Source organism: Sarcophilus harrisii, chromosome X (genome assembly GCF_902635505.1).
Source record: "Sarcophilus harrisii chromosome X, mSarHar1.11, whole genome shotgun sequence".
In the NCBI taxonomy this organism is placed as follows: domain Eukaryota; kingdom Metazoa; phylum Chordata; class Mammalia; order Dasyuromorphia; family Dasyuridae; genus Sarcophilus; species Sarcophilus harrisii.
The window spans coordinates 60,414,233-60,439,684 of record NC_045432.1 but is presented as its reverse complement, the minus strand read 5'-3'; the positions used below and the strand labels follow the sequence as shown (position 1 = coordinate 60,439,684).

Genomic DNA, 25,452 nt, shown 5'->3' with positions numbered 1-25,452 from the left:
ATCGATGGTGGGAGAAGGGATCTTGAGGTTTTCTGGAGGAGAATATGATTGAATCTAGCTTCAAAGGAAAGGAAGGGACTCAACCTGAAAAGCAAAGCAAAGGCATGATCCAGGCACACTGAACAGCCTGAGAAGAAGCCTGAGAATTCAGGGGGTGGTTAAATGACAGAAAGTAAAACCGTGTAGGAGGAAGAAAAGTGTACTGGATGTAGTAGAGTAGAAGCCTAATGGCATGGGGTTGAGGAAAGAAGAGGTTGTGAGGAAACAAGGAAAATGATTTAATTTTATAGGTGAGAAAATGGAAGCACAGAAAGATTAAATGATTTTCCTTAGGTCACGCAACTAGTTCATGGGAGAGAGGAGCAGTCTAGAAACTAGAGTCCCAAACTGTGACTAGCATGCAGATTATCTGACTTCAGTATTCTTTTCACTATGTTACATACTCAACTCCCTTTGAGGGACAACTCTTCTCGATCATCACAGCATCTATTCAGCACAAGGTTAAAGGGGGGGGGTGCTTACTCTACATTTTGTTGGTTAGTGCTTGAACAATTTTAAATTAAAGTAACTCTTAATTTACACTGGGCTAGTCAATAAGATCTTTCATAAATATCCAAATGCATAATACTGGAAGCACTTGAATTTAAAGACTACATAGGATAACTGAATCAGACAGTCACTCTGTTGTGATACACACACACACACACACACACACACCCCAAAATCCAACATGCTGTTTTTCGGAACTTTGGTCCGGACATAGAGCATGGAGAGCTCCTCTGAGAGTCAGGAGTGGGAGGGATAAACAAGCTGAGTCTGAGTCCTACCTCTGACAAATACAGGCTATGTGTGACTCTGAGCAAATCAATTAGCTTTTCCATGTTACAAGCAATTCTCTAAGACTCTAACCTACAAACCAGGAGCTTCCTATACCTAGAAAATGACAATTGTGTATATGTGGAAGAGTATTGTTTCACTAAGACGAGTTTCAGGTAAACAAGTTTTCACTTTGTGCATGTACAGTTTCAACAATACATGAATGTAAAGACCTTCCTTTCTTAGAAATTTTCCTGTAGTAAAAGAGATTAAAAAGTAAGAAAAATATTAAAGCTAGTAGCTTGTAGTATTCCTTTAGAAAACGGGAATGAAACTATCCTCCTTTATTCAGAAGTAATCCTACAATCTCTTTCTGTATTGTATAAAGGAGTATCTTGTGACAGAGCATGGCCTTGAGATGACTTTTGGTACCATGTCAGAAACTTTCGCCAGCTGCCACTAACATGGCCTCTAGGAAATTTGCAAGGCCGTTCAAGTTTCTCTCTCGTATTCTGCCATTTTCTTTTCTGCATCCTTGTGTCCCCTCTTTCAACTCAGGCATCCAGAGCCCTGGTGCTACTTAAAGGCCCACAATGGGTACTCCACCCAAGCCTAGCTCATGCTACAAAATTTCCCCTTTCCGCAATCTAAACTCCTTATTACTTAAGTACAAAAGATTTAGCTGGCATTAGGAAGAAACAATTTTAGCAAGATCTCTCTTGGGAGATCTAATCTATACCTACAGAGTCAACTGTTGTTTACTGTGGGTGACTTGCAAGTTTATGTTTGCAAATCAGACCTCTCTCCTTAATCGGAGCTCCAAATATCCCACTGCTTATTAGACATATACACCTGTATTACCAGCATCCTGGGGTGAGTATATCTTCAGTGAAACTCACCATGTAATTATAGAATCTTAGAGCAAGAAAAGATGTTAGAGAACATCTTGTCCCTCCCTGTACTCCCGCAGCCTGTTCTGCCTGATTTTTTGAGTTCTTAGTCTAAAAATTCTTAAGTGTCTTTTTAATTTTTCCTGCTCCCTGGTCTCCTCATCCTCAGTCTCCAAGTCCTACCCAGTCTAGCTGCACAATATTTTTCACATCAGCCTCCCTTTTCATACCTTTTTCCTTCATTCTCATTTGAGCCCTCACTACTTCTCCCTAGATTATTGTGATACTCTTCTAAAAGGTCTCCCAGTTTCGAGTGCTTCCCATATCATCCATACTATACAACATGAAGTAAGTTTCCTCAAAACTCAGCTTTACTTGTGTCTCTAGTCTGCTCAAAAACATTCATCGATTCTTCATTGCCTTTTGATTTAAATGAAACCTTCCTTAGTATGGCCTTGAAGGATCGCTACAGCCTGGCTTCCAGATAACTTTTTTACACCACAATTTACACCACATCACGCTACAGCCCTTCAGAAATGCTAGACTCACATTTTCCCAAACTCATTTTGCCCTTTCTTGCTTTTGGGGAATTATTAAATATTATCAACTAACAACAAGTCATCATGAACTATCTCTTTGAAATGAATCAAAAAACCCTATCCTAAATTGTCCAAATTCCACTCCATACTTGTGGCTCTCTCCCTGTCATCCCTCCTTGCTCTCTATAGGGGTTTACCTGTCTAGAAGGGAACAGAGGAGATAAATCAGGGAGAAGGAGAACTTTCAGGAAGCCAGACTGGGGAGATGAGTGGGAAGTTTTTGGTCACTTCTTGCATTGGACTAAACCAAATGAAAGAGATCACAGCTATCAAGATATACATAGTACAGTGTTACTCCATGCAGCTGGAGCATGGAGGAATATGCTCCCATGTAGGAATGGGGCATTCATGCTGTATCTCCACGCTGGCTAAACAACAACAAAAAACAAACACAGATTCCAGCAGTAAGGCAACTGCTACATAAGCTTCTGGACAACAGCACTGTACTTTCCAAAATAGCTGTCGCAGAGGGTAAGTGTCATTCCAACATGATGTTTAAGTCAATCTATTCTGCTCCATCGAGGACACTTATTTCGGTTGTTCATTGCCAATAGTCTAGCAGAGCTGGCCCACAGCAAATTGGGACACAGGTGAAGTTGATCCTTAATAATACCTAGAATGTATATAGTATTTTAAGGTTTACACGGCATGTAAACGTGTCATCTTATTTGATCCTCTCAACAACCCTGGGAAGTAGGTATTACGATTTCCATTTTACAGATGAAGAAACTGAGGTTGACAAAGGTTAAGCAACTGCTCAAAGTGGGATAATAGGTATCAAAGGCAGGATTCAAACTCAGACCTTCGTGATTCTAAGTGCCACGCTGCATTCTCTGAGCAGCTTCTTAGCTAAACTTCAGTTGCCCTTTTTTATGAAAACTTTTCCCAGAGAGATTTCCATTCCAAACTATACATTTCCCTGAGGGCATCAAGTCTCTACTCCTCATTAAAAATACTGAAGTGGGGGTGGGAGTATGTGTGTACGTGGGAGTATGTGTGTACGTGGGAATAGCATCCCTTCTGAGATCACATCATATGGCAGGCTCTTTAGAGCACTTAAGTATGTGGCCATCCCCAGTCTTCCCAATGCTATGTAAAGAACTTTGACCTCATGCAGTCAAATTAACCTAGGTTTGAGTTTGGCTCTACTGCTTGCTAAGCCAGTGATCTCGTGTAAATTCTTTTTTAACTTGCTGGGCCTAAATACCATCAACTGTCAAATGGGGCTTGGTTTAAAGAACCTTTGTAGTCCTTTTCATTTTGAGATCCCATTCCCAATGACTATGGGCTGTGGATTTGCACTTTGTTGGAGATGACCAGCCTAGGGTTCAGACCGTGGGCCAGAGAAGCCATCCTTACACAAGTACATTGTTTGGCCCTCTCTCATCCTGGTTCTTGAGCTTGAGCCCAGAATGGGAGCACAGCTCTCTAAGAATCCCTTGGCCAGTCACTCCCTGCTTCCTGTAAGCATCACTGGAAATACTCCCCTTTCCCTCGGGCAGACCCACTGGAATTTGGGCCCCAAAGTTCTAGGCAGTAGTAGTATTTGGCCCACTTTGTTTCTTGTTTTCTGTTTAGGCAAGTGAAAATCAGGGTTTGTCTCTGTGTTTGTTTGTTTGTTTGTTCTGAAGCCTAAGCTTCAGCTTAGGCAGTTTGAATTTGACTCAGACTAAGATTCAACAAGGATACTCGAAACCTATTTTGTGAAAGCAGCGTCACTATCTATGTGCCACTTCCTTCTAACTAGGTGACCTGAAAAAATCCATTCGATTCTTGTCTAAAACTGAAGTTGTCTACTCAAGGCTCAATATTGTTCATTTTCTCTCTGTATCTTCAGTGCCTAGCATAATGCCTTGCCTACAGTAGGTGTTAAATAAACACAATGAATGAATGAATCTCAGAGAGGCAGCTCAGTCAGAGGAGAGAGGGCTACAAAGAATTTCATTTTTCTGAAAAGAGAACTGGTATGCTTGTATTGTTCTAGGTATGGCAGCCTTTCCCCCCTCCCTATGATGGGAGCCGTAGAACCTTTGGTTTCTCCTCCTTTTGTTTTCATCAGCAAAGGGTGCCCCTTGTCCCCGGGGGTAGGAAACCTTTGTTTTCTCCTCTCTGCCTTCAGACTCTAGCTTAGTTCTATACCTTCCCTCCATTGGCTTCTATCTGGATGATCTTGGGAAAAATGACAACTTTAGTGACTCAGTTTTCTTATGAGTAAAATGGAGATAACACTTGCTCTGCCCACTCACAGGTTTCTGTGAAGCTTGAGAGAGAGAGAGAGAGAGAGAGAGAGAGAGAGAGAGAGAGAGCTAAGAAAGTGTTTTGAAAGGCATATAGTATAATATCTGTGCAATCTAGGTATACTGTTTGGCTCGCTGATGCACAATTGTTCCCTCCCCCAAAATGAAAGCTCACTTTACATCGCCCAAGTATTTAGTGGAGACCTCTCTTTTGCCTTCATCACACTCTACCTTGCCTTATTCTTATGTGTGTGCATGTTGCATTCTCCTGGCACTTTCACTAGGCTGTAAACTCCTTGAGGGTAGAGACTACCATTTTCCCAATTCTCTAGGCCTACCATTGTATCCGCACATAACAGGTCCATCAATAAGTGTTTGGGAAATTTGTTAAAGCAAGTATTACAGGATTCAGTTTGTCATTAGTATGATATGGATTCCCGTGAAAGAAAAAAGTACTTCCCCAAAATTGAATACTGCTAAATTCCAAACAAATTTCAAATAAAATTTCCTTCAGAGAGATGGAGCAAAATCAATATATAGTCACCTAATGATGAAAGAAAAATTAATCTAATATTAGGTAGCAAATTCCAGAAAAGCCCATAATTGTCTGGGACTGAATTTTCCCCTCTGGAAAGGTAAAGCTTCCCGAGCTGATGCTTTTGAGATGAGACAAAAATTTCTCAAACAAGAGCAAATCAAGTAAGTTTAAAGGAAAAAAAAACCCTTATGCTATACTATATGACATTACCCACAGTATCTTCAAATGGATTCTATATATTCTACTGGTGACTTGGGCCTTAAAAAGTGGACATATCTTTGTAGCAATTTTCTGTGGAAACATTTTCATTAGAAGAGTTCATGTTTCCAGCAATTTATGGCTACACTAACAAGCTTCACAGAAACTCTAAGGGTAATTGCATTCACAGCAAATATATTCATCTACAAATTTCATTTCTTTGATACTTTCCCTCTTGAGGTTTTTCCTCCTCCTTGTCATTAAGAGAAAGGAAGACAAAGACTAGGTTCTAATTAGAATTGTTTCTTGCAATTTCATTGAGCCTTAGCTCTATGGTTCAAACTATCGCTAATAAAGGGAAGCTCTAATATCAGAGTTCACCAATTTCCTAGGCAGTGCCATAGATTCCCAAGATGGATGGAACTAGAGAGGTCATCTAATTCACCCTTCTCATTTTGTGGAGGAAGAAAGTCCAACTGAGAGAACGCAGGAGAGTTGCCCAATGAAAGAATAAATATCAGAGTTAGGATTTTAACTTAGGGCCTAAAGTGAACACCTCACAATGATGAGTGCATTCCTCCATCTTAGAGTAGGTGTAATGATTGGGACCCTGTTCCAAGAAATCTTTTGGTTTATCCAAGAGAAGCCCAGAAGTCAGAAAATGGGAAATGATGCTTATATTGTATGCTGCCCTGGTCAGATCCCATCCAGAAGAGCACGATCAGTTCTGGGCATCATTTACTGTGCACATTTCATCATTTTTCACCATCTGCATCCCTTGACAATCCATCGTGGCTTTGGGGCCAAAGAAGTAGACAATTTTGAACAAAATCATGTATATCACTCCTACTAGTGAGTAGTATATCCCTGCAGTATATCACTGCCTACTAGTGAGGCATGAGAAAATCTGGAGAGTCCAGAAACAACATTTTAAAAATCACTCCTTGGATAGGGGCTACAAGATTCCACTAGGACCACATATTCATGAGCCAGGAATGACTCTTGAGATCAAGAGCCTGATCAAAGAATGATCTTCCAAATCTCTTTCTAGACAAGGACAATTCCCTCATGGTACATAGAAGTGAGTGATACCTTGCCTATATTGCCACTCTTGAGAGAACCTGCCCTACCACAGCTCGGACAAATGAAAATGGTCTTACAGGTGCTTAGAACCTTCTGAGTTTAAAAGGTGCCTTAGTCTGGAAACAAACTCATTCATGGCCAAAAATGTGGTAATTTGATCCAGTTGGCAAAATCCATGGCATGCATCGCTACGAGGGCATCATCTCTCTGACCCTCTTTCTCATTCCAGGGTTTTACTTGGTGATCGGACATGAATAGTAAGTTTTCTTGGCACAAAGTCATTAAATATTTCAAGTACTTTCTACCACCCATAACAAATCTTAAATTGGATTGTTTGATTTAAATGTAAAAAAAATACAATATGGAGCTGGGTTCCTAAAGGTTTAGGGAGTTGAGGAGAACCCGAGTATAGAGTATGTGGAACAGTGAAGCTGAAGCAAAGGCCTGACAGGGTGGGATACTTGAGATGGAATTCGAAGGGCCAAGATTTTGCAAGATGCTGGCCACATGTTTCGGTTGCTTTGGTGCCGTGAGGGCCCTGAAGTTTCCTGAGTAGTGAATGTAGTGCTTTTTTTAAGTTGCAAAGCACAGCCAGTAGCTTGGCCTCTGTTAGTGAAGGCAGAAGAAAGAGATGAACTCGGCGTTCCCCACCCCACCTTAGTTATTTCATTTCACATTTTTCAGCTCTCTCCCCATGTGCCATTAAACTTCATACCATTTGTCAAGTTGACTTCTGGCAGCTCCACTTAGAGCTTTGTATCTTCGAATTCCATTCATCTACAAAACCTTTTCTGCTAAAGGGCACATATTGTCAGCTCTGCTGGGTCAGCAAACCCCGTACGATACCGACAAGCACAACTTCTCTGAACACCAAGACCCACACCCACAGAGTGATAATGTAATGGAGGAATGAGTCACTGCTCTCTTGCTTGTACTAACTCTCTCCTATGGCAGGCACAGTCTCCATTTCACATAAGCAAAGGGCATCTATCTGTTTTGAGCTTTGCTCAAAGTCAAGACCATCCTCCTCTGGACATGGATTTCATGCAAGAATATGGAAAGCATTTCTAGTTGGGAATTAAGCCTGAGTTTTTGAGTCATTAAAAAGAAAAACGATGACTCCATGGCTGCTGCAAACTTAACAGTGTGCCCTTTCATGAATGCTGAAACAAGACTGAAAGGCTCCTCTCATCATATCTGGAGGGAGCTACAAGAGCCCCAGCACAAAAAACAAGGTCACCCTCCAAATCATCAACTCTAGAGTGGGGACAAAAAGGTTAAAGAGAGACTGGCCATGACTCAGAGTAATGACTGATGTTTTAGAAATTATTTGCTCACCTCAAATTCCTCCTGGCTGGGCCTTTTCCTTTTTGAGATAGCCTTCTCCTCATCCAAAGGCCAGTCTGTCTGTTGCCTCTTTGTCCCCCCTGCTGTCATGCCTCCCCTGTACCTTTGGCTGCCAAATGAGTATTCACCGTTCTGCTACATGGGTGGTGTGTTTTTCTACCACACTCTGGAGACAAGCCACATTGACTGCAACACTTCCTGTCTAACCTGAATATCACCAGTGTGGTCTTAAAATTTACCTTCATTTAGATGGAAAGAGAAGGAAAAAAAAACCTAAGCAAATCGGGGCGGGAAGAGAACCCACACAGCACAAATCAGTAACGTGTTATTTACATCTTCAACTGGTTTGAGTGAAGTAACTACCCAAATGGCTAAAATGATCAGCTCTAATAAGAACAGACATCTTGGTTAGCCTGAGACAGTTGTAGTGTACAACACTACGTCCTGACGAGGCCTCAGGTATTCCTGGAAATATTATGGTCCCATGCCAACATTGGGTCCCTTGTGGCCAAATGGGAAATGCTGCCAGTCCCTTTGTGAATCATCGCATCTGGGAAAACCTAGAGATATAGTGATTTACCTGGTTATCTATAGTGCTTAACAGTTTGCTAATATATTAGAGTAGAGAGTATTTCCCCGAGCAGAGAGCTGGCACTCTGGCCTCTAAGGTACTTTGTGGTGGTAGGACCTAAGGTTACTTAGAGCAAACAGCTCCTGTTGGAGCTGAGGGCATATCTTGGGCCTAAGTCATCCACTAGCCTCCCTGCTCCCAATCCTTTCCAAACCCCATGCTCACCCAAGGACTAATGAGAAGGAAGAGAATCTGGCTCTTCTTTTCTTCCCTTATCCTTCATATCACCTCCATCTGATCTTGCTACTTTGTCTGGCAGTATAAGAAATATGGTTAATTTGGTAAAAAAAAAAAATTGTGGTCATGTAGCTATAAACAAAGTGAATCTATACCTCCTGCCTTATCTGTAGTAGAGTCAACTGAACGGAAGGAAGCATGTGATTACTAGAAATGCACAAAGCAGAGCTTTTAGCAGTTTACTCAGGAGGAGCATCTGTGTGCAGAGTCTGTATGTAGTAAAAGGCCAGAAGGAATTCTGGTTTGAAGCTCAAATATCATCTGTTTTTGTTGGCCCCTTTAAGTCCACAGGAAACCTAGAGATTGATCAGAATCCATTCTAGGACCACTCTGGGCACTGTGAGCTAACGTGGCATCTAACACCAAGAGAGAATGAAACATTGTTTAAAATATGACTTTTTTCACATTGAGGAGGTAGAACTGCAGTCATCAGAAAAACTGAAATAAAAGTGTTAAAAGAGAAGAAGAAAAGGGGAGGGTAAGACTTATAGACCATTTATCATCATATAAGGTTTTGATGTTAAAGTTTTTGACAGTGTCAAGAAATCTGGCAGGGGGGGGGGAGAAAACTTTCCCTTCTTGGTTTCAGAGGTAGATACTGATGAGGTCAGGGGCTATAGCACCTTAGAAGAGGTTGCTGTGATACACCAGGGACTGCTTCCCTGGACTGTGGCTCTGAGGGGCGTGGAAGATAGGACGGAAACAGGGCTAATGGTGGCGATAGGCATTTCTGCTGTTCCTGGGGCTTTCAAGTATTACATACTGTTTCCATCCAGAGTGACAAATACTGTTTCAAGTATTAGGTATTGGGTCCAGAGTGCCCCGCTTCGGATGAGGTACAAAAGGAGGTCTTGATCAAGGTGGTAGAAGTGGTTTGACCCACTAAGTATATGCCATGTCGTGTCTACACTGCCATGTAGGGCAGTGGATAGGAGGCTGACCCTGGAGCCAAGAAGACAGGAATTCAAATGTGGTTTCTCAGACATTTACTAGCAGGGTGACTTGAAGCAAGTCAGTTATCCTCTCTTTGCCTCAGTTGCCTCGAGTGTAAAATGGCGATAACAACAGCACCTCCAGGGTTGTTGTGAGGATTCAATGAGATACTATTGTAAAGTGCTATATAAATGCTAGTTATTGTTATTGTTATGATCGCTGAAAGTGTCTTGCTGTTCCAGCATTATTCCTTAACCTTTCAGACGTAATCCAAATATTCCAGAAACCTTGTTTCTGAAGAGATGGCTTTTTCCTTTAGGGGCACTTAGGTCAATTTCAATTGGGAGCTGATTTTGTAGTTGAGACACCTAACCAATACTCTAATTGTAAAAATGTTCCCTATCTACTACAGACAATTCTGACTCTATTGAACCATCAATTAAAAAGCCCTGGACCTGTTTAAAGTAGGATATAGGCTTCCTGAGGGCAAGGGACGTTTTCCTTTCTGTCTCTGGTTCCCTAGTTCCTGAGACAATTGCTGGTATGTCCCAGGCACATGACTGTTTCCTGAAGATTCTTCTGCAATAATACCTTTGTATATCATTGCACTCGTTTGAATACATGGAACGTATTCATAATTCAGTGGAGGAAATAGAAGTTCTGTATTTATAAACTGGACACTAACTATGGAAAGCATGAAAGAAAAGGAATCTTGCTGGGATCTGCATTTTGTAGCAGTAATTTATGATTTCACAATTTCTCAGATCTCGGATTTCACTTCTGTTGATTCTCGGTCCACCCATACTGATTTCCTGGGTTTTTATGGTTAAACAAGTTATCACCTACTGGCCACCTGATGACTTTCATCCTAAATCTGACTCTAACCTCTCTACAACTGTCTAAACTGTCCTTGGATGCCATCTGATTATCCACTGAAAGAATCCAATGCTACTTCTCGACACTATTTCAGAATACTTATAACCTCATGGTGATTTTGCCAGTGACTAGAACCAAAGTTTAAGTGACTTAGAGAATCAAGCTTAGAGCAAACAAGTCACATGAACTTGGCTACCTTTCTCGTGTGTTACACTTGAAGCTCAACCAAGCTGCTGTCTCCATGACCATTTGTTTTCTCTTTCTTTCCTATCTGTCTAGATCATTTTTTTTCTGTTCTGGAAGTACCAGGGAGATAATAAAGTGACAGGCATGATAACAAGTGAGTTGCATCTGCCAAAGTTCATTTTTACAGAAGAAAGGGTCTAGCTAATGAGACCCAGCCTTAGGAGCATGCACCAAAAGCTCCTGCTGCATTTCTCACGTGTACTTTGGAGCATGCCTAGACATTCTGTAATGGGTTCCAATCTGCTAATCACATAGTGAAGAGGACTCTTTGATTAGCTGTGGCTGTGTTGATAGATCTCGGAGAGAGTCCATTTAAAAGGCAAACCATGAGGGAGACATACAGCTGGTCTTGCTCTTGGAGAGGGACCTCAAAGTACTTGCTGTACTCATTAATTGTTTGGAATTTGGAAACTGTTTTCCCATAGAAATACTGTTAGAAATGGTGGCTAGGTTCCCAGGCCAGCCCACGGAAACCTATTCAACTCATAATGTGCCCGAAACTGTACATTTCCAATGAAAAAGCATAGAAAACAAGACTGGTAATAGTAGTAATTAGATGAAATAGAAAAATAATTTAATAAGAAAGTGTTTTAGTGGTGCTTGAGGGAAAAAGGAGTTTAATGAGAAGAGGGGGAGGTAGATGGAAATTATTGTTGAGATTCTGAAGGAGCATTAGGGATACTTTTGAAGGCTTTATTAAACCTAATTTCCCCTTAAAACCTGTGGCTTTTCTTTTCCTTTAGATTCTTGAAACAGTTTTACATTAATGAGTCATGGAATGCACTCTCTCCTTTCCTCTGGTTCCAAATTTGAGACCTTTCCTGAATCCTTCCCCTGCTACTTGTGGCCCCCGCCGTCTCCCAGCACCTGCCAGCCACATGTTTTCTCTTGATTCCTAGTCTACTTGTTTACACAGGTACTTCTTCAGTTTCCCCATCATCAGGGAAACTCCTTCCAAATGGTAATCCTCTAATTTGTTCTACTTACAGACCCAGAGCCTAGTCCCGAATCTAGAGTGCAGTAGGCATTTAACAAACACTTGTTGATTGACTGTTTGGAACTCTCAAATGAATGATGGGAGGAGGTGAAGGAAAAGACTGACTATATATTTCCTGTAGGCAATAAAACGGAGTAAAATTGCAAAACAATCTTGTCATTTTGCTGATTCTTAAGTCACACGGGATAAAGTGTTTTACAACTTAGTACCATACTTAAATCATCATAAAATGCTAGCCACAAACTGGGATGATTGGTTTTCATAGCTTCTTCAACTTCAAATCTATCTTTGAGCAATGAACAATGGCTCCTCAGTTCAATGTGCAGCTCTTTCCAGCAAGATGCTCTACATTTATTTACTTGGTCTGTTTTTCTTGTTATCCTATTTCTGGCTTTGGCTACCTACAACACATTTCTCACTGTGGCTATAAGGCAAACAGTAATTTTCCAAATATCCAACTGTGAAGTGCCAAAGAATGAGGGGCATCAGAGGGAAACAACATAGCTAGAATGCAGCTTTCTACTGAAAACATCTTTGGAAACTCTCATTGACCAAAAAAGACTAAACGTGACAGATTTTCTTAAAAGTCCCATCTAGAATGCATTATCTCATTGACTCAAATCAACTGTCGATTCCCCACACTGCTCTTTTACTTTGGAATGCAGCATGTCGTGTTTTGGAAATGCCAGCTCTCTCCCTTGTTTCTCCTGGAGTGATGTCACTAACTTGGGGATATTATTTTTGCCTCTTATTTATTTTTTAATTTCCCCTCACTTAATAGTATTTTATTTTTTTCTATCTACATGGAGTTTTCAACATTCACTTTTATAAGATTTTGAGTTCCAATTTTTTTCTCCCTCTCTTCCTCTCCTCTCTTTTCTCCAAGGTGGCAAATTATCGGATAGAGGTTAGACATATACAATCATATTAAACGTATTTACACATTAGTCATGTGAAAAAAGAATCAAAACAAACGGGAAAAATATGGGCTATTTTTAAAGGGAGATGGGGAAGGCCTGACTTCAGGACTCCAAACACTAAGTGAGATGTGTAGTTCTGAAAAATCCAACAGGAGAGGGCTCACTGGCATGAGTTCTGATGCACATTGAGAGCTTTAAAGCGTGCTACGAGAGAACAACTCTACTTTCATTCAAAGGCTTGATGATAAGTTGGCCTTTGGGCTGAATAGGGCTCCTATTCTACAGCAAGGGCTTCTGACTTTCAAGGGCTGGAGTGCTTGGCCTAGAAAGCGGCAGGGGTGGGGTGGCAGGACAGTGGTGGTCTCAACCCAGGCCTTGATATATTGGCAGGAACAATAAAATTTTCCTTTTCTCCCGGAGAACAGCGGGTCCTCTGCAAGCAGGAGGGACCTTTTGGAACTGCCAGACAGCTATTCATTCAGTCACATTCTATTCATGGGGATCTATGAGGAACTCATCTCACAAAGAGATTCCAACTGGGCAAAGTTCACTCCATCCTTGTGAAGACAATTTTGCAGCCTTATTTTTGGTGACAAAAAGGCTAGCAGTAGGTTGGAGATTATGAAAATACTATAGCTATTGTGAATAAAGGGAATCAAATAAGAATATAAAGGGACAAGTGTATAGAGAATTTTTAGGCACATATAGTCAGTCCTGAGAAAGAAATCTTAACTTTAGTGAATTACCTGAGCCCAAGACTAAGAATCAATTTTCATACTTCTGCTCCAACCCACATCTAATTCATCCTTAAATCGATTGCCAGAATAATCTTGTGTACACATTAATCGCAGCACGTTCTTCTTCTGTTCCGAGAGCTTCTGTGATGTCTGATGGGATACGGTAGCATGGCTTGGTAGCTAGAGGAGAAGCTCTGAGGGAGAGGCCCTGCTTCATATCCCATCTCTGATACCTATTGTGATGGCCTTTGAGACCTTGGCCAGGTCACTGAAACTCTTGGGACCACTTTCCTCAGCTATAAAACAAAGGAGGAAGAGAATGGCATCACCCCTAGAAGGTGGGGCATATTCTATGACCCCATGGGGTACATGATCAACCAATTGAAGTGTGGGAAGCAAGTAGGTTACATCCCATTTATGCTGTAATAACTAAAGCCCTATCATGTAGCTCTCATCATTTTACCAATCTTCTTTCTCTGCTGTTAGGAAAGTTCCCAGCCTCCCTTTTTCTGGGAGGTGTCTGTTCCTTAGCACAGTTAGCAATGAGACCCATACTTCAGAGATGCCATTGGGAAAATTTTGTTCATGATATCTACTCTTTATATAAGATCCTTCAGAGAGTGGGCTCCATTCTGCCCCACGACACTGAGCCAACAAGCATTGTATTTTATTTTTGCCTATCGAATAAGATATTTATAAGAAAATATGTGTGTACACAGGACACATAGTACAAACATATTATTTCCACACTAGTAATAAACTTGAGTAAAATGGACTTTTCCATTGATGTAGCACAAAATATTCCATAAGTTACATCCCCTAAGAAAATTGATTGCACTAAAATTCCTATCTTCAAACCATTCTGGAGATGTTTTGAATTTAGTTTCAATAATCATTAGAATAACAGCCAGGTTCCACAAATATCACTACTGTTCAAGATAGTATGATTTATGTTCATTCCAAGTTGTAAATGGTATTATAATACCTGTCCTTCCAAACTCTCATATTCTGCCCCAGAAACATTTTAAAGCGTTTTCTGTGATTCAGGCATTGTGCTAGGCCTGGAGATATACAGAAAGACAAAAAAAGGAAAAAAAACCTCCAGTCTCTGCTCACAAGGAGCTTGTATTTTAATGAGGGACACATGTGATTTTCCTAAAGCACTTGTCTGCCCATCTCCTATCCCTTCTTCCTACCCTTAGCCTACATAGTCTAGGAACTCTAGTGGCTCCCTGTTAACTCAAGGATCAGATATTGTTTCACTTTTACATCATCCTTTTAAAATTTAGATTTTGTGTAGTTTTTATAATATATATTATCAATATAATAGTATACGTAGTTTATAAATAACTAAATTCACCTACCCTGTCAATTTTCGCTCAGTTGGTTTCTTACCAATAGAGGTAGGCCATAAAACAATTGAGCCCCTGAGGCTCTAGATTCCTGGCCCTGTTGCTTCTCAAATAAAGTCTGTCACATATATTAATATTGTACTATATAATCTTCTGTTTGCTGGCTGGCTCCCCATGCTTGAAATGTATTCCCACTTTACTTCTACCTTTAGAATACCCAATTTTCTTGTAGATTCAGCTCAAGAGCCACCTTCTACATGAAGTTTTTCTGAGTGTCTCCCCACTCCCATGACCGTGTAGATATTAAGTAAATTCCTAAGTTTGTATATGCTTATCTTTTCCAGTACAACTTAAACTCCTGGAGGGCAGGGACTCTTTTGCTTTTGCATTTCCAACACCTAGCAAAGGCCAGATTTCTGCTCATTTCTTTGTTAGACTGTAATATCTATGAGGGCAAGGACAACATCTTATTTAAACTTCCCAATCTCCCTTAGCTGGTAGCACAGTGCTCTGCATGTGTTAGGCACTTCATAAATATTTATCGAATGACTGATGGAATGGAGATTCAAAATGCCCAGAATATGAGACTCTGGCATTATACCCCAGAAATGGCTTTCATGCCAACAGGAACAAAGTATTGGTCCTGAGTAGCAGTGACCCGAGGAAAAGAAAAGCTGATGAACTGCATGTAAATGTGGTTAATTAAGAAGCTATTAGTCAGGAAATTGTTTTGATTACAGATTATCTAGAGGAAGTGGGTGCTATATTTAGCAGCCCCAAAGTTCAGTGTAACAAGGATTCACTTCACTGGAATATTAAACAGAAATATTTTGTCTGCTCACATATTTCTTTGTATGGATATGCAGGAAAGGAGTGGCACAGTGAAGTATACAGTGTTGAAACTGTGAATTTATTTAAATGAAAAATGCTACATTATTTGGCCCATGACTACCAACCTTCCTTTGGGAATCCCCATACTTAGCCATTCTCAAATTCACAGGCATCTAGCACTTTCCTCTAATCAAGGTACTTTAAAAAAGGTGAGTTTATCTGTTGGTGATTTTTAGTTGATGGTGAGTTTATTTGTGAAGCAAAGCTATAGAAGCTAACTTTGTGATGGATAAAACATATAATATCTGACTACAATGAATTCCCCCCAGGTTTTCATACACATGGCATAGCAACTGTTTGGAATAGCTATATAACACTATCTTTTCAAACCTGTGGTGGTATAGGACTGCTTAATACAAATATGTTATCTTTTCCTTCTGTGTCATTACTGAATCATTCTCATTAAAAAAAAATCTATCATAAATCAGAAATGGCCACCTATATAGGTGATCAAAATCAAAATGTGATTCTGCCCATGTATTACTAAAATCTCAATCTCTCTCTCTCTCTCTCTCTCTCTCTTTTTCTCTCTCTCCTCCCTCCCTCCTTCCCTCCCTCTCTCCCTCCCTTCCTTCCTTCCTTCCTTCCTTCCTTCCTTCCTTCCTTCCTTCCTTCCTTCCTTCCTTCCTTCCTTCCTTCCTTCCTTCCTTCCTTCCTTCCTTCCTTCCTTCCTTCCTTCCTTCCTTCCTCCTGCCCTCCCTCCCTCCCTTTCTATTTGTCTCTTTGAATATGACTCTGTCATTCTTTGTCTCTGTGTGTGTTTTTCTCCTTCTCTCCCCACCTTCTCTGTCTTTCTGTTTTCTGTCTCGCTGCCACTCCCAGGACCCTTAGACAAATCTCATTTTAAGCTAACAGCCCCTTAACTTTAGGGGGATAGACTATCAAGATTGTTTGCTCTTCATGATGTGTCTTCCTCCTTGGGCAAAATTGTGGCACATTTTAGGTGTGATTATGGAATGACATTGAGTTTCTGGCATTATCACTATAATACTCATGAAATCCAGTGTTAATCTTTTAAAGATCAGTTTTAAGAAATTGTGTTCTTACTCCAAGCTTAGAGACCATACTGAAACAATTGAAGAATGAGGCAATAAATTGTCCACCTACTTCCTGATAAGAATATAATCTTGACAAGCACGTAAAAGAGCCATCCAGGTATACCTTATCTTGTTTTAAACAGAGGCATATTATTTAAGAATTACCTCAGTGAAAGTAGCAGTTATGTATATACTTGAGAAACCTACTTAGGATCCTTCCTTGCTTAGTTTTAAAAGACTGCTTTTTAGCTTGCTTCCTGGCCCAATCTTGGATGGTGATCATTTAAAGCTGACTTCTCTATTCTTAGGTTTAGGAGGTTGAGGGACAAACTATTCAATCAATAAGTGTTGTGCCAGACATTGTACTAGTGCAGGGGATATAGGTACAAAGGACAAAGCAATCCCAACTCACAAGTTTACATGTTAACAGAGGAAACAAGAAGCCTATACAAATATAAACACATGTATATGCATGCATACATATATATATATATATATATATATATATATACACACACACACACACACACACACACACATATATATATATATATATATATATATATGTACCATAAATATAAAGTGAGTAAATGTATACAGATTAAATGGAAGGTAGTTTGGAAGGGAAGGCACTAGCATTTGGGGGATCAGAAAAGGCTTCGTGTGGAAGGCAGAACGTAAGGTTTTAAAGGGCCAGGAGAGGAAATGCAGGGGAGGAGCAAATACATTTCAAGCATGGTAAGTGGCCAATGTAAAGGCACAGAGATGTACAGTCATATATATGAAATAGAGATAAGGCCAATTTGGTTGGATCATAGAGTACAAGAAAGGATATATCCAATGAGGCTGAAAGGAGACATTGGACCAGGTAGTGTATGGCTATGAAAGTTGAAGAAAAGTTTACGTTTTATTCTAGAGGCCATGGGAAGCCACGGGAGTAGGGGGGTGATGTGGTCAGCTCTGGACTTCAAGAAAATCTGTGTAGGATAAACTGGAGTGGGGAAGAGATTTGAGGCAGGGAGACTAATCAGAAGGTTGTTTCAATCATCTGATGAAAGTCTAAACTAAGGTGGTAGCTGTGGAGGTAGCAAGAAGGGGTCAGATGGGAGAGATGTGAAGACAGAAAAAAGCAAGATGTGGTATCTGGATATGTAGGATATGAGAGAGATATGAGATGAGGATAATGTCAAAGTTACAAATCTGGGAGATTGGAAAGAGTGGGGTGCCTTCAACAGAAATAGAAAAGTTTGAAAGGGGAAGATTTGAGGGAAAGGCTGGCCTTTGTTAAACACGTTGTGTCAAAGATTTCCTCAAGACATACACTTTGAGATTTGGATAGAATATATACAAAAATGTCATAAGCCAAGTAAACATGATCATTGTAAAATGAATCAATGAAGCTATTTCTTAGTTGGCATTCTTTACTCTGATGTAAAGATCTCTATGAAAAGGCTAAGTGCTTAAATACCTTTCTATTATGGAGATATGACTAAAATGTTGGAATGTTGTTCTGTATTAGAGGCAGAGTAGTTAACTGGTTGGATACTACATTGAGTTCATTTTGTAGGAAGATTTTTTTTTTTTTAGAAAATCTTTATTGGAAAATCTGATTATTGATATTATTTCTTACCAAGGGAAGAACAACATACTTGGGGCAGTTGTTTTATTTAAAACTAAATAATGTATTTTGTGATAAGGCTTTATATACTCTCTTGAGAAATATACATCATATATATATATATATATATATATTGTTGTTGTTGTTTTGGACTATAATTCACAGATGTGACATAATAGCTACATTCTTTTTAACTAATAAATTGCAATTTACTATAGTCACAATATTATTAAGTTAGAAATATCAAAGCTATGAAATAGCACATTTCTAAAAATATTTTCACAATTCCAAAAAAGTCACTTGCAAAACAAAACCCCCCAACACAAGCCTGAAAGAAATAGCTTAATGTTGATACTTTCATTAAAACCTGAGGTAGTAACTTATATTATTTTTAATAATTCTAAGTGTTCAATATTATCTCCAGTTTGTAAAAGAGGGAAATATAAAACCATAATATATAATTATGACTTTTTTCAGAGGGGGGTATAATCCCTTGGGAAAGTCACAAATTCATTCTATTAAACTAAAAGCGATAAAGAGGCACCAATTTCAGAGTTTCACTTTGGTTATGAGAATTTGCGCCTCATTCTAAATGTACAGTTACATTCAATTACACGTTCCAGTGGAAAACAAAGTAATTATTTCAAGTTGCATATTTATGCACAGAGACGAACGATACAGTCCAAATTAAATGTCTTTTGTTTACCATGGTTAATGAAGTGTAACAAGGCTAAATTCAATGCATATCAACTTAATTATGTCTCAGAGGTAACACTTTAGTAAAGTTTCATCAGAAAGAATATTACTTTGTACCATCAAAAATAGTTCATCAAATGTTGAACAATCTCAGCTTGTGCATGCAATTCATAGTCCTGGAAGAGACACACTTGCTAGAGTATTTTGATGCTTTTCAAATGAAATAACTGATAAGCTATAAATTGTAAGGTATAGGAAGTTAAGATTTCAGACTATACTTTTCCAAACGTCATACCTTCAAACTAACTTACACTGGATTTCTTTCAATGGAAGAGCATAACCCCTAACAAAACATCAAGGTTATTACAAATAGTCTCCATTACCAAAACTGGATTTAGAGAGATGATTGCTTAGCAATTACTTGATATATGGTATTCTGTGGGCTCATTTTGGCCTATTGCATATGAAGGAAAAGGGACATCATTAGGATACGTATAGAATTGGCATCCTAAGATTTATTATACATTTATCGCACCAGTATGTATGTGTATATGCTGGGGGGGGGGGAAGTGGAATTGCAACAGATGGCAGAGCTAAAAAATATCCATGCCCTACATATGATAACAGGAATTCTGTACTAATTGAGGCACGTGGTCCTTGACGGAGTTTAGAGTAGGTCACAATATAATCATGCCCATTCTTTTGCCCATGAGTTCCTCAAGGTAGAAAGTTTCAAGGTAAAACTGTTGAGGGTAAAGGAAAGGGCTTAAGAGAAAGGGAATACGACACAGTTCCTTTCTTCTTTCTTAATTAAGGAAAGCAAGGTTATTTTTCAAACTTGATATTTGACCTAATAGGGACAGGAAATGGCAAATCAGGTTCAAATGGATATGCTTCTGGACTTACCTGAGACACTGCCATAGCCCGGCCCTCAGGCATGGTAAAATTCAAGACATCAGGCTGTCTGGAGTCCATTCGTGGTCCAGCAGCAGAGGACAGCATAGGCGGATGGATAGGATAGTTAGAGCTGCTTAAATGTTTGCTTTTTTTCTTAGACTTTCGGCTTGAATCCTTCTTTTCTTTACGCTTTGAAGATTCATCTCTGTACGCCAACATCCTGTCATCACCCAGGTATTGCATCATTGAACTCTCAGATTCTGGGGCTAGGAGGGAAAAAAAGAATGTGAATATCAGATTAGGCAGAGGGATGAAAAGTCTCACTTTAATGCTTTTACTTGACTATACTTCTCTGCAAGCAAAAAGCCTCATTTCCTTCAACAGCTTCTCGTGAGTGTTGCTATATGACATTTCAAATGGAGACCACAACCCACAGTTTTCTGCTCAAGAGCTTGTCATATTGAATATATTTACTAAGATTTATGAGAAATGAAATACAAGCATTATCTCAGCTTTTTACAGTCCTTTGAACCAGAATGCTTACTCTCCAGAAGAGAACTCTTATTAAATCAGAATTCACGGGCATAATGTGGCCAATGCAAAAAGCTGTTGTTATGTACAGCATAATTGTTACAGAAGACCCAGTACCTTATCTAGCTTCTAGAAATATCAGAAATTTACTGTATCTTGAAATGTAATATCTGCAGATTTTAAAAAATCCATGTTGGGAGTAGAGAAATTAATGCCTTGATTTAAGAGAGTATGGAATCTAAAAATTCCTGTACTTTAACAGTAATTTACTGATTTTTAAGTTGGAATCACTTTATGTAGCTGCTTTATACTCGGTGGTTCGTGCTTCTGGAAAAATTTAAGTATTTAAACTTTACGGTAAAAGGAAATTTAACAATCCCTCTATTCAGAAAAAGTCAGATAATGAAATGAAAATTAGTATAACTTGGTTTAACAGCAAGTTCCTAACACAACAACTTCCTGGCTCCTGCTTGAGCCATAAAATCACACTTGGGAATGATTCCAAGATGGCTGGTGGCAACAACTCTCCAATTAAAAGCTAATAGAAATAGATTTCTTTGGGGGGGGTACATAAAAACGTGACTATTTAAATCTCCATTAAATTCACCACTTAGTACATTATTTCTAGGCCAATTAACAGCATGAATTAATATGCATTGAATACTTAACAACCAATCTCTGAAGCACCAATAAGAAAAGTACCTGGTGTGCTCTTGCCAAACACATATTGTGGTCTAACTAAGGAGAAGAGTGGCTTAGCAGATGGGGGAGGGGGGAGAAGCCAAAGGCTGGCTCCTCTCTTTCCACTGCTGTGCTTATTTCAAAGGATATGATTTCCGTGTGCTAGAGCAGAGGGGACAATGGAGCATAGTCGATAGCCCTGAGTTTGCCACTATGGGCTAGCCACTTTGTTGCTTAGGTTCTCAGTTTCCTACTCTATAAAATGGAGGGAGGAGGATTATGTCCTGTCTAGCTCTAAATCCTAAAATAAGTGTTTGGAGCTACTTTACTACATGTGAAATATGTGGTAAGGAGTACATAATGTAGAAAGTGTGAAAATTAGGAGTATTGTGTCCTTATGCTTTCTAACAAGCCCTTAGGAATAATACTCACCATTTCCATCTCAAGTCAAGTATTGACAGAGGCTGATCCAGACTCTTTAACTGCCACCATCTTCCAAAGTATATATAATATGCTTTTCTTTTAAATGAAGCTACTGTTATTTATCCTCCTCTAAGGCTAGTTTGTTTTAGTTACATGACATAAGCAAGGCAAGTGATTTAATCTGGCCACTTGGCAGGCTCTCCTATGTACAGGATGGCAGTGAAACCCTACAATAGCTGCTAACAGTCAGAGGGGGAAAGAGACCAGGAAGTAGAAATGCATAGAGGGTGTTCTGGATGACAAATGGCCTTGATGAGATCACATCTCCATTTTAGAACTATGGCTCTGTTGGGGACATACTCCCTAAACATTATCTCATGGAGTGAAATTTTACTTTCAGAGGTTGCTATCTTTCTTGGACCACAAAGGAAGTGGCATTACCTAAATATGTGACAAGCAAAGTCCAAAGCAATGTCTTGGGAGAACGAAGTACATTTGGAGCTTTAAGTCTATACTGGAGCACCTGTTGGAGCCACATTCACAGTTTTTTAAATGGCCCTCTTTTTAGGTTTACAGATGAAATTTTGATTTACAAATTTCCATGAACATTTTCTCATGAAAAAATGAAAGAGAACACTGATCCTTACTGATTCAAGCTCCTTCCTTTCATGAATAAGAGGTCCTCTGGATGAAAGAAGTAAGCTTTGCCAGTATCCTCAGCTTTCATTGCTACCAAAATACAATTAGCATTTCACTAACTGCCCTGTTAAATGTTTTTAAGCTTTCTAGGTATTGGTCCAGAACCTCCATCTTCTGTTCCTGACTATTCTGCTCTTATCACTGGCCATCCTTTAATTTGCATACCTTCGCTCTGAGATTATCTGTAATTTGTCCTGTATGTAGTTTGTACGTAGTTGTTTGCATACTGTCTCCCCCATTAGACTGACATCCTTAAGTGGAAGGACTATCTTTTGTCCTTCTTTGTATCCCCAGCACTTAGCACAGTGCCTGACAAATACTGAATACTTAAAAAAAGGTGAATAATTTACTGAGTAATTCTGGAATGTGTCTTAGTTATTTACTTGATTTCAAAAGCTCCTTTAATCATAGGTCTTATCTTTCTAAATCTTATATATATATATATATATATTCTATATATCTGCTGTCCTCTGGAGGGTGAGGACAGAGTGATGAGAAGGCAGTGGCCAAAGTGGAATTCATACCCTGAAACAGGCCCTTTTGGAAGAGGAGATAGGTGAAGTCTGAGAGCACAGAAAGGAGCAAGTACCCAGCAGCCCCTCTACCCCGAATAGCTATATCTGCTGATTATAAAAGGCAATGTGGTACAGAGGAAAGAACATGCTCTCTGGAGTGAGAAAAACTGGATTCAAATCCTGCCTCTGACACTACCCATTAAATTATGGACAAGTCACTTGGCCTCCGAGTCTCCTTTTCCTCGCCCATAAAATAAGGGGTTTGAACTAGATAATCTGTGAGCTACCTTTTAGTTCTATGATCCTATAAAAACATAGAAAGGAAATTTGGTATTTTTTTCAGGCCAGCTGCCTAATTCCATTTATATCTATAGGCAAATGGTGAGCTGTTTAAATTAAATTTAGGATGGAATCAATCACCATAACCAAATAACAAACACATATTGATATAACAATATGCCAGGCACCTGGCTAGGTGCAGGGGAGAGAAAAGGAAAATGAAAGAATACCTGCCCTTGAGGAGTTTTCATTTTAATCCAGAAAACTATGTATATCTAGACATACACACATATATATGCAAAATAAATTCAAAATAGTGGGGTGGATTGGAGAGAGAGGTTGACACTAGCACTACAAAGTCAGGAAGGCCTCATGCATGAACAAGATAGATGAGCTTCCAAGAAAACTTAAGCTTCAAAAAAAAGGAGAAGTGAGGAAAGAGAACACCCTTGGGCAAAGAGATGGGCACGGGAAATTCAATGTCACGTATGAGGAACACCAAGAAGTACTGTATGTCTGGAGAGTAGTTTGTGAAGAGAAGGAATAAATAATATTCTTTGAAAGGTAGGTTAGAGCCAGGCTGTGAAAACCTTTAAAGGTCAAGCACAGGGATTTTTACTGATCCTACTGGTACTGAAGGAACCATGGGAGCAAAGGAGGGACATGCTCAAACCCAGATCTGTGCACTAGGAATAGCACTTTACTGTGGCAGACAGTTTGTAGAAGAGAAAGGCTGGAGGCACAGAATAATGGGATTACTGTTGACAAATGATTCCAATTGTCTTTTCCCAAAAAGGAATGACCTATAAGAAACACAAATCTAGGCATTTTTCACTGCTTTCGGTCATACCTCTTCTAATGAATTTCATTAAAATATTAGCCACCAAGGCTTTTGCCCTTACAAAGGAAACACACAAATTACATCCTTTACGTTTCAGTCTTATCACTTTAAACAAGTCTCAGATCTATAATGTGTACATAAAATGTGACACGAGTCTGAAAGTCTAAGAAAGGCTAAACCCAGAAGAGTAACTAAGACCTAGGAGGAATGCGTATCAAATTTAGCTTACTTGGATCTTATTGATTTTTCCGGACATCCCCATGGGCTACACAGGGGGCAAACTGTACCTCTCTGGACAGATTTATTTTGCAGTCAGGTAGTTAGTATTTTTCATACTTAAAGGAAAAGATTCAGGCAGAGTAGAGGGGAAATAGGAAAACCAAACATCTTTGATGGTGAAAATCTTTCATAAGAAAACAATTTACCCTTATCTTATATAAATCTCTGAGATTAATCATCAGATGAGTGGGGGATGGGATGGGCAAGAATCTAAAATTCCCATTCTATTTTGTTGCTGACAGATCCTTGATTTTTAGCCAAGCTGAAGTACGGGAAGGTACCAAAGAAGAGCCTTTCAGTCCCAGGTAGCCTGATTCTAGCTGAAGAATTGAAATGGCCCAATGGCTGAGATGCTGTGGAGTCCCAGGCAATCTCCCACCCAGCTTGGATCCCATCCCACATTTCTGACTGGGTAGAAAGCACTGTGTAGCACCTTCTTTAGTTCCTTTTAACCTTCATTTCCTCTTGGTTAATGTTTATGAGTTGGCTACCAGCAAATCTATTTGTTGAAGTATGTGGGGCAGGGGGGGTGAGGAGGGGAGGTGGAAAGTGGTAACAAGCCCCAGTGCCAGAGTCAATGTCTCTGAGGAGGGAATATGATAGTAGGGGCAGGCTAAAGACACTGAAAAAATACTTCCTTTTCTTGAAGCTGTCCATCTCTAATGCTGCTTGAGTTGAACAGTTATAGATGTGAGTTTTCACAGTGAGATTTTGCCATCTTAGAGACAGAATACATTTTTATAGTTTGAAGAAAACTGGTGAACTCACCTCTGCCACTTCGCCTGTGCATTCCATGTTCTCTGGAATCCCTCACCCAGCCATATTCGGGGGGCATGGAGACAGGCCTCGGTTCAGCTGGAAACAGTCCAACAAGAACCAATTATTTTTTCACTCCATAATAATGCAAGGTTGCTGAAGGGGAGAAGATCCATTACGTGTTCTTTGCATAAAGAATATTAGTGTAGTCTCCGTATTTGCATATATCTGTTATTAATGCTGATGTTTTCCTAAATCATCATGCTTTGGCTCAAAACCAAGGTCCACAGAGTTGGTGTTAAAGCAATATATATATAAAAGTTTGTTTTATCAGCGATACATTTGGCCCATATTAAAAATGTCACAGGCTAGCTACAGAAATTGAGATAGCTCTATCTGAAAATCAGAGCAAATTCTGGAACTAGTAAATTAAATGCTAGGACAGAGGAAATTGGATAACAGCAATAACCTGAGAAGGAAGGGAGGGGGAGAGGGAGAAGAGATGGAACAGGGATTTAAAAACAAAGGCTCCCAAATGATGGCACTTGGGTAGTTTTCACTCAAGATATCCATTTAATCAAATAGCCACAGCACAATGGGACAGGAAGCTTCTGTGTCTTTCATTCTATGTATAGACTTGTCAGTGGCTTTGGGGGCCCAACCAATAAGCCA

The 25,452-nt window shown here is 39.6% G+C and overlaps 1 protein-coding gene across 1 annotated transcript in view; it reads right to left on the bottom strand.

Annotated features, from left to right (window-relative positions):
• The window catches only part of LOC100929018 (connector enhancer of kinase suppressor of ras 2), a 274,574-nt gene that overhangs the window by 143,432 nt on the left and 105,690 nt on the right, over positions 1-25,452 (bottom strand). The window contains exons 6-7 of the mRNA XM_031944609.1: positions 24,793-24,879; positions 19,786-20,042 (exon numbers count right to left, since the gene is read on the bottom strand). Of these exons, the coding sequence (XP_031800469.1) occupies positions 19,786-20,042; positions 24,793-24,879 (344 nt within the window). The remainder of the gene's footprint in view (positions 1-19,785; positions 20,043-24,792; positions 24,880-25,452) is intronic.